This window comes from Stegastes partitus, unplaced genomic scaffold, assembly GCF_000690725.1.
Source record: "Stegastes partitus isolate 25-593 unplaced genomic scaffold, Stegastes_partitus-1.0.2 Scaffold104, whole genome shotgun sequence".
NCBI lineage: Eukaryota > Metazoa > Chordata > Actinopteri > Pomacentridae > Stegastes > Stegastes partitus.
In genome coordinates, this window is record NW_007577835.1 from 186,558 (window position 1) to 196,848 (window position 10,291).

The 10,291-nt window shown below is 40.4% G+C and overlaps 1 protein-coding gene across 1 annotated transcript; it reads left to right on the plus strand.

The window, feature by feature from the left end:
* Positions 1 to 1,509: 1,509 nt before the first annotated feature.
* On the plus strand, positions 1,510 to 8,748 carry LOC103354315 (collagen and calcium-binding EGF domain-containing protein 1-like). The gene is made up of 9 exons (XM_008277641.1): positions 1,510 to 1,565; positions 3,496 to 3,630; positions 4,489 to 4,626; positions 5,095 to 5,228; positions 5,422 to 5,536; positions 5,861 to 6,000; positions 6,848 to 6,883; positions 7,289 to 7,324; positions 7,656 to 8,748. Exons 1-9 carry the CDS (start codon positions 1,544 to 1,546, stop codon positions 7,842 to 7,844), a joined length of 945 nt encoding a protein of 314 aa, XP_008275863.1. The 5' UTR covers positions 1,510 to 1,543; the 3' UTR covers positions 7,845 to 8,748.
* Positions 8,749 to 10,291: the final 1,543 nt, after the last annotated feature.

The window sequence follows — 10,291 nt, forward strand, 5'->3', positions numbered from 1 at the left end:
TGATTCTAAATTGTCTGTAGGTGTGAATGTGAGTGTGCTTGGTTGTCTGTCTCTAAGTGTAGCCCTGTGATAGACTGGTGACCTGTCCAGGGTGTCCCCTGCCTTCACCCTGAGTCAGTTGGGATAGACTTCAGCCACCCGTGACCCTAGCGAGGATTCAGCAGTGTATAGATAATGGATGGATGGATGTAGAAATATATTTTCACTTTGACATGGAATCTTTTTTGGGAGTAAATTCTTATCAAACAAGCCAAATTTAATTGACAAGATTCAATGTTGAAAAGCGATAAAAGAAAAAAACCCAATGCAATAGTTAGTTATGCTAATAATCAAATATTTGAACAGAATCCCTTCATTCACTTCTGCTGCTGTTATAATGCACAGTAATGCTGGGTAACATGTGAACTGGGCTCTTTGATCTGACTCCTGTCCACTGTTTCACTGTGTCTGGTCCATGTGTTGATACTTCCAGCTGCACAGATTCTTTTGAATGTTCTGTTGTCAGCCGACTGCCAGACATGTCCACGCTTTTATCCACAGCCACACAAAACACAAGTACGTTCATCAGTGCAACAGTTTGCTGGATGTGTACATTTTCCACCACCATCACCAACATGTTTCCATGGACAGCGGCGAGTCTTTAACCTTGGATATGATCTGTCTTTATTCTGCAGCCCGTCAAAACAAAACAATCTGCAGCGTCGAGGAAAGCCAACTTAATGTGTTCTCCATGTGTGAATGATTTCTCACATTTAGCAAAATACTTTTATTTTAAAATTGTATAACTGCCCTCTCTAGCACAGTGGGGTTTTTTTAAGTGTTACTTTTCTGAGCATATTTTGGCACAGGCCTCTTGACTGACTCAGCTTTGTCAGACTGTGTTAGTTGTGTCAAAGGACACTTTATCCTCAGAGTGTAACACACAATATTCTGACAGCAAACCAAAAACTGCAGAGTCCAATGGGATGAAAAGACCTGTTAGATTTACTTGCCATGCCATGTGCAAATTAATGCTGTGTGGTGGCCTCTTTTTTGCGAGGTGGTTACTGGTTTACGACACCTATGCGGTCGTAACACAGCTCAAGGACCACGCTGCAAGAGTTTTTTTTTGTAAATGCAGATTTGACATCTCATCAACCTAGTTTAAGCTTTTATATAACACTAACCTCATTTACCAACCTGCAGTTATTGAGCTACGCTTATATCATATTTAACCATATGGAGACATATATAGATGTTGTTGTTTCGTATTTTCTTTCTCATGTGCCACTGAAAATGGCTTGTGCTATAACATTCTAGATGTGGTCATAGGTGGAATTGATTTACTTTTGGATGGAGTCAGGCCTGTTCCCCTGTTTCTAATCCTCAATCTAGGTTAAGCTAAGTTACCCAACATCTGGCTGCAGAATCATATGTACCGTACAGACATGAGACATGAGAAGGGCTGGTCATGCTGATGTGAAAATGGTGGTAGAAGTACAATTTCTAACAATTATTCTCTCTTTCTTACAGGAGAAAATGCTGTGAAGGATTCAGGTTTGTGATGGGCCAGTGCATACCTGAAAGTAGGTAAACCAATCACTCTGTCGTCTAAGTTTTGCTCATAAAGTCTCACGTCTGACTTTTTTATAATCTGATATAGTTTCTTCTTTAAACCAGTTTGTAGATGAGAACAAGCTGTGCAAAACACAATCTGGAGAACACATTTGTTAATGTTGACCTCAGAAGCAGTGCAGATTTTCTTTTATTATAGTCAGCATTTCTCAGTTTGGAGTAATTACGTTTAAGGAGTCATTTCAGATAACTTGCACATTGTAGAGCACTGGAACAAAACAGCACAACGGGGGGAAAAAAAGGAACAGTCGGGGCACAGACAGCTGCCACATTTTGTTGTGATTTTCCACATTAAATTTGTGGTACTTATGAATGATTTGACTTTTATAACCATAATCAGAAGCACTGGTGAACAATTCTGACAAAGACGTTCAGTCTGTGTCAGCCACTAGAGGGCGCTGTTCCTCCACTCTGGCTGTAGCAGCCTATGAAGGAAGGATGCCTAAGAAATAGTCAACTGATGCATTTGAACTCAAAAACAAACCTTTCCTAACTGATATCGTGTTTAAAAATTGAGCTGACATTGAATTATTATTTTCAGCATTTTTAAGCAGCATTGCCTTCTTTTTCTAGCAGAAAGTAAATTAAATCTGGAGCACATTTCTCCCAATAAAGTACAATTTGAACTGAGCTGATTCACACGACAGCAATGATGAAGCCTAATTTTGGTCAAACACACAAGTGCTTATTTCCCATTTAAGTTAAAGTGTTCAGTGCTGTGGTATTTCTAACTGAGGCACAGAAGTCATAGGATCAGACGCCAGAACTGTGTAATATGATTAAAAGGTTCTTGTGGGCTCACAAAATGTAACCAAGTTTATTGTAGTCTGAGGAAAGATCTCATTTTTTCCAACCAAATGTTGGTTGAACTGAAAATGAATTCTGACAGTTACTGGAGCAAGTATCAGTCATGATAACAATCTTTTCTACCATAATAATTATATCGGCTGTATAATGATTATATTATTTGATCATATTATGCTCTCAGTGATATTCCTGTGTCATGCTAACAGTCCCACAATGCAATGCATAATATTGTATAAATGCAAAAACTGCAGTCCATAAGATAAGATAAGATAAGATAAGATAAGATAAGATAAGATAAGATAAGATAAGATAAGATATGTCTTTATTTAACTCACAGTGGAGAAATTCAGTGCTGTCAGCAGCAGTACACACTGAGATACACACATACTAGAAAGAAAAACTTACATATAAGAAATAGTGCAAACAAAAGTTTAAAAATACACATATAAAAAAGAATAGTGCAAGCACAGAATAAAAAAAATAGGATATAAAAGATGTAAAAATAAACAATAAAGATATAATAAGAAGAAGGAGAATGATAGAAGAAGAATGAAAGAAGAACAAACAGTGCAAATACATACATACATACATACATACATACATACATACATACATACATACATACATACATACATACATACATGTATGTCATAGAATAGTGCAAATAACCAGTGTAATATAAATAAATATGTAATATTGTAATGTATGTGTAATAATATGTAATGCATATCATGTAAGTAATGACACAAAATGATAGTGATTCATATGGGTGTAATACAGCAGCAGGGAAAGTACAGGTGCAGGTACTAACAATAATAACGTCTACATTCCATTCAAGTGTTCCATTAGGCCACAACAGTGGGATTGTGACCCTCAGCTCAAGCTCTCATTTTATTATTTCCACCTGTGCTTTTCCTACTGCGATGTGTCCTCCATCAGTGAGGGTCTGTTGAGCTGTTGATAGCCTGGCAGTAGAACTGTTTTATGGTCAGTTTCCAGTTGTGATGAATGGACGTGGTAGTAAAACTGTTAACCATGCTCAGTCCACTGACTGTCTGCCTTGTCTGTGTGTAGGTGTGGATGTGTGCGCGGCGTCGCCCTGCGAGCAGCAGTGCACCGACAACTTTGGACGAGTTGTCTGCACGTGTTACCCCGGCTATCGCTTCGACAGAGAAAGACACCGCAGCCACAAATCCCCTTACTGCCTGGGTCAGTAAACTCCCCTCTCATCAGGTTAAACACTTTAATACCATGTCTGCTGCTGGCATGGACTATTTCTCACCCATTTCAAAGCAGTCTGTTAATCCTGTAAGCAACCCAAGCAAACACAAATTCTTTAAGCAAATAACTTCCTTTGGGGTTCTTTAACTGCACTTACATGCTGGAAATGATATTTCAGGATTTGTCTAAACTAGTGAAACAGCTCCCTCCTCCTGTTTAGTCCAGCAAAACATTTTTCCTTGTTGCCATGAAACATGAAACAATGCAGCAGATTTGAAGTTAATGTGAGCTTGCTGCAAGGTTATTATGCACAGTTCTTGATTACAATTATGGATTTAGAGAGACTAACTAACAACTCCCCAAATTGTGAAAGAAATATTAAAGCTGTCTTTAATTAAAATCAAATCAACTTTATTGTCATTTTGCTGTGCATACAACAGCAGTACAAACAAGATGAGATAGGATCCAATAACTAAAAGCAATTAAATAAAGAAGTGTTTGCATATCCGGATCATGAAGCTGCTGATCACTCTGGAGGTTCCTCCTTTAATGCTCCAGAAACGTTTGCCTGATGGCAGCAGTTCAAACAGTCTGAGCGTGTCAAAAGGGTGAGGATGAAATACATGACAGATGAATTACATTGTATTATTAATGATGCCAACATGATAAGTTGAATCTTTTTTCTTTTTGAGTTTCTTTTAAATATAATTTTGTGTCGGTATGTCAACATTATTCATTTTAAAGTAACCTCCAGAAGTAGATTTCAATTAAATTGACTGGAACATAACATCTCTTCACCCTCTCTGTCCCTCACACACACACACACACACACACACACACATACAGACATCGATGAGTGTGCGGTGTCAGGCAGCAGCGTGTGTGACCACGAGTGTGTGAACACGGTGGGCAGCTTCTTGTGTCGCTGCCGTAGCGGATACATACTGGCACCAGACCAGCGCTCCTGCATCCCCGTACACAACCGTAAGTTTCTGTGCTTCCCTGTGGCTGGATACTAAGTGTGCTTAATTGACAAAGTGTCTCATGTATGTGTAGATTGTATGAGGTAGAGAATAGAACTGAATTCAAAGAAATGACCAAAGCACATAAACAGCATCAGTAAGACAACTTTCTGTTTTTGTTCAGACAAATGCTGTAACTTGCACGTGATTCTTTGAAATTTGCTGCAAGCTTAATTGCTTTTCAGAGAGTTATCAAATCAACAACAAACCTGCACTGATGTCTCGTTTTTACATTTAGTGTGATTAAATGTGTGCCTTTTGTAACCTGCTACGCTCAGTTTTCAGTTCATGTGTGTATACGACATCTGTCCCTAATGAATAACAACCAAATGAACAAAAAGGATAATTAACAAATGTGCAGTTTGAGAGACTGCACGCTGCCGCCAGATGGGGAAAAAAATTAATTATGCATTTTTGTTTTGTTGTGCAGTGAGTTCATCGGGGAAGTCGGACACTTTGATGAGTGCTGGTACCTGCTCATTCACCTGTCAGGATTTTATGAACATGAAAAACAATCTGCTCCAGTTAAAGCTCAGGCTGGGAAACACACAGTCACCCAACCAGGTAACAGCTTTAATTTGAAGTAAATAAACCAAACAGGACTGGACCAGGAAGCCTTTACTACAGTCTTTTAACTACCAGACCATTTTAAGTGAAGTGACTAAGCACACAAACAGCAGACAGCCACACAGTGTGTAGAACCAGGCTCCTTGCCTCTGTATTTACTTTACTTATTCTTTCCTCTTTGTGTTTGTAGGTACCTGGCCTGGCCAACAGCAGTGATAAACCCTCTCTAGGACGAGCAGGAAAAAGTCCTGATAGCCAGGGTCTTCCAGGTCTACCCGGCCCTCCAGGAGCTCCTGGGGTCCCAGGTAAAGTCGACATAACTGGAATGTTAAAGACAGAATCAAATCCACCACTGACTACACATGGTGTCTGTGCATGAAGAGTTGTACAGTTTTCTTTTTTAAAAGAAAATTTCAAAGAATAAAACAAAATGAAATGCCTCACACAGAATACAAATGGTCTAAAAAACAAAAAGTAGATACACGTGAGTTTTAGTCATCTTCAGGGCCTGATATTGTTGTGTTTTCTGTTGTATCTGCGCTACAATATTTCTGTTGTGTCACTCTGCTGCAAAACATTCTCCAGTTTTAGAATTTCTCTTTGTCACATCATTCATCTGTCCTCACCAGGACACCCAGGAGAACCAGGAAAGAGAGGGGACCCAGGGGAGAGGGGCCCTCCTGGCCCTCGGGGTCCACGGGGAGACATGGGACCCATGGGTCCAGAGCCTGATCTGAAGCATATCAAGAGAGGCCGCAGGGGGCCAGTGGTAAGAAAGAAATTCTCTGTCATTTATGGGTAATCACAGAGTTTAGGTCACAGTGGAGTGGTTGATTGGAGACAGCAAGAAGACAGTCCATCACATCTCGAATCTGACACCAAATCACAAAACTACAGGATGATTTATGAGGTTTTCCTTGAGGAGACACAAAAATCATCTCGTTACTAGCAGATTGCTCACTTTGAGGCTCCTCTTAATTGTGTCATGACGCTAATTTGCTTCTTGAGGTCTCGGTTGATCAGTAAACTATTTCACATATGTCAACACATGCACAATCAGCTGTGCAGTCACAGTACACATGTGACAGTCACAGCTCCCATGAAACAAAGACGGAGCTTTAAACTGCCGATTGAGCTGGACATGATGCCACCACTGTGCCTTGCTGCTTACACATCACTCCGACAGAGGTGTAAGACTGTTGACAGGCTCACTCAGCAAGCATGGTCAGTTATTACTCCGATCAGTTTTTAAACCATGAAGGTTTACCTTATGAATATATTTATATATGCAATGCACACTATATACTGTCTGTTGTGTGCACACATACTTAAAGCCCAGAAAAGCTATTTTTAAGATCCAAATGTTAACTCCACCCTGCTGCCATCATCACTGTTTTAATTACATCCATGCTTCTTCTATTGTGACATGCAAACGTGCCTCTTGTTTAAAGGGTCTGTAGTTAGAGACTGCCATGCTGTAAAAAGACAGCATGGATCTAATATGAGCATTGTCATGGTTGCTCTGATCAGATGGAAGCCTGCTGCACTATGTTTGCAACAAGTGTGTTGAAAAGCTTGCAGAACTTCTTACACCCATGTTCTAATCATTCATTCAGGGACCACCCGGAGCACCAGGAAGAGATGGATTAAAGGTATCTATTCATAGCACATCTTTATTTTCCACATATGTGTTTTCTTGCTTTGTCTGCATGTGAGCTTGTGTGGAGCTGCAGTCACCACATGGTGTCTGTATTGTCTTCACAAAGTTCACAAAGGCTGCTACATGGCTGCTCAGACTACATCACATACAACCAGTTCTAAAGCTAATTTCATCATGTTTCTTTGATTCTTTGCTAATGAAGAAATCCCAGTAACAATCATACTATATTGTACAAACATTTTTCATTTCAGTAGCACTTGCAAATACTTACTGATGTGTGTTTGAACTCACAGATCAGTTAAGTTGTTTATTACTGGATAAGTGACTGTTCCTGATTTGACTCACTTTGTCTTTGTCCACACATTGACGTAGTATTTGTGCTGTTTCCTACCTGCAGGGTGACAGAGGAGCTTCAGGTCCCAGAGGTCCACCAGTAAGTTGATTTTATAGATTAAACATTTTAAAGCAAGGACTCTGCCCATTGAGAAATGCTGCAACCGCCTGTTTTTACAATTGTCCCTTCTTCACCTTATCTTACATGTGGGAATAAAGTTCATAAATGAGCTCCTTCCTATCGCCATCTGTTTTTTCTTTATCATTGTACACCAAAGGCTGACCTAACTTACAGAAGACTTTAGTGCATGCTTTGTATTATTTTTTGAATTTGTGTGATTGTTCAGTCGATGTTTACTCACTGTCAGCCTCAGTGAAATATAACATGCAGGTCATCTTCATCAGCTTCCCAATTTCTCATCCATCTCCAGGGACCACCCGGATCCTTCGACTTCCTTCTGCTAATGATGGCCGACATCCGCAATGACATCATTGAGCTGCAGGAGAAGGTGTTTGGGGAGCGGCGGGGCATCTCTCTGGACACTCCTCCTCATTCCAGCGGAGAAGTGGATTTTGTAGAGTGGGGCTCTGGACAAGGAGATCTCATGCTCAAAACCTGACCTCTGACATCCCGCTCAGAGTGACAGTCACTTGAACCCAGCAAAAAAACCAACATCAAACCTGACTCCTTGTTTTGTTGATAACTGGTATCGACATGTACATAATTCTGAACCTCACAGCTGGGACAAACAGGGCGATGACTGAATGAATGAATGAACTCTCAACAATGCTACAGACAGTAAAAACCAAGAGATGCGATCTCTCTTAACCACTGCAAGCACTGTTTTGCTGCCTTTCATATGCCGTGGATGTGAGTGAGGGATGTGCGTGCAGGACAAAGAGTGAGAAAGATGCAGCGTGAGCCTTTGTGTCTGTGTCTTTGAGCTGTGCCTCTGAGCTGAACCACTTCAAACGTCGAACTTTATCGTCTACATCTTTTCCTGTTCCTGAGTCTGTCCATGGAAGCTCTGCTGTGCCACTGACAGTTTGCCTGCAGGGCACTGGTGTAAAGACCCGGGACCTGCACGGTTAGCCTCCCCTGCACCTGTCTGCTGAAGTCTGAGCTGTGCAGCTACTCTCTGAGGCACCTTCAGAAACCAATTCATGGGATTCATGAGTGTGGTATTGTTGGAATTGTACAATTAAAGAGCTCAACTTCAATTCTGATTAAAAAATAAAACAATAAATAAGTACAGTTTGCTGCTTGGAAAGTATATGCAGTAATAGATATTATAGGAAATGGTTTTAGAAAAGAAAATTTAGTTGGATTTACACAGTGGGAAAGGCCTAAAATCACTTTTATAACTCATATATTGTCACCAAGTTGAGAACATAGAGTGTTGCACATATTCTCATACTTACAGCTGGCAGACCTGACGGAGGATGCTCGAGTCTTTTTTTTTCTTCTAAAAAGCAACTACCAAGAGGGGCTAGGTTTCTCAATAAAGGCTTGTCTAAATGTGGTTTAGTTTTTTAGTTTGTGTTTTTTGTCAACAGATCATCAGTTTTGCTAATTTTTCTAAGCCTTTTCAAAGGGAAAGCATGAAAGAACAATGCTTGTTACCAAATTTTTCCCCACTTGACTGCCCGTATTCAAGGTCCATAGCAAATAATGTAAATACTGCATTAGTGCTGTGATCCAGCCTCCAGGGTCAGCTGGATGTAACAAAAAACAGTTGTTGGTTGGAGTAAAGCAATTTATTGCTCAGCAACATAAATGAATATAAACAAACGGTGATAATACAAAGAAAAGGAGTGGATGTTGCTAAAATCAGTGAACATAAACTCAGGCCGAACTGTTCACGTTAAATCCGAGCCGCCCCGACTGAGAGTTTGGTTGAGGTTTTATACTCCAGGTGTGCTGACTGTTGCAGGTTGACTGGCTGAGGATAGAGGGAACAGGGTGGTGGTCCAATCAGGCCAGAACCAGGTCTGGAGCTCCAGACTAATCAGCTGCAATGATTGGCAGCTGGGGCTGCACTCTCTCCGGCCAGCTACAGCAGTGTTCATGCCGGTCCTCTCCCTGTACATCCATCCATTATCTATGCACCACTTAATCTTCATTAGGGTCGCAGGGGGCTGGAGTCTATCCCAGCCAACTTAGGGCGAAGGTAGGGGACACCCTGGACAGATCACCAGTCTATCACAGGGCTACACTTAGAGACAGACAACCAAGCACACTCACATTCACACCTACGGACAATTTAGAATCACCAATTAACCTCAGCATGTTTTTGGACTTGTGGAGGAAGCCAGAAAACCCGAAGAGAATCCACGCTGCATGGGGAGAACATGCAAACTCCACACAGAAAGAACTGCGAACCGGCGACCTTCTTGCTGCGAGGCAACAGTGCTAACCAACTGCGCCACCTTGCAGCCCCTCTCCCTGTACAGAGCTCTCAAATGATCCACCACCATACAAAACACCAGGGGCCGTAACAATTGGCATCATAAATGACAGCCCGAACTGCTCTGCTTGAAATGTAGTTCTGTTTAAATTAAATTAAATGGTGAATAAAGTCATTATTTGCAATAGTTTAAACATGTTTCTGTCTTCAACCAGGATCAGCAGCCTCCTATTTGTAAGTACTTTAAAATATGCTTATTGTAAGTTTTTTTTTTTTTTTTTACATTGTTATTGATGTATGATTCATACAGGAGGTGATTTATTCACTTCAGCATCAAAGCATCAGAAAATTTACTATAAATCAAAGATCACAAAAAGAATAGTCATTTTCTTGAAGTAAGAGCTGTAAAACAATACATGGTGCTGGAAAGCAGACAAAAATTGATCCTTTTATTTCCTTTGTCTTAATATTTATGTTCTTATTAATAGGAATAATGACAACAAAAGCTAAATGAAGTGCCTTATAAATGTTGTACATCTGTCATTTCTGACCACAAAAAAGTCTTCAAAATTCAAGGTGTAGTTTTTAAACAGTTTAGTTGGGGCTCTGATGTCTTTATCGGGAAAACTTCTGCATTGAGTAAAAAGGAAAAATAATAA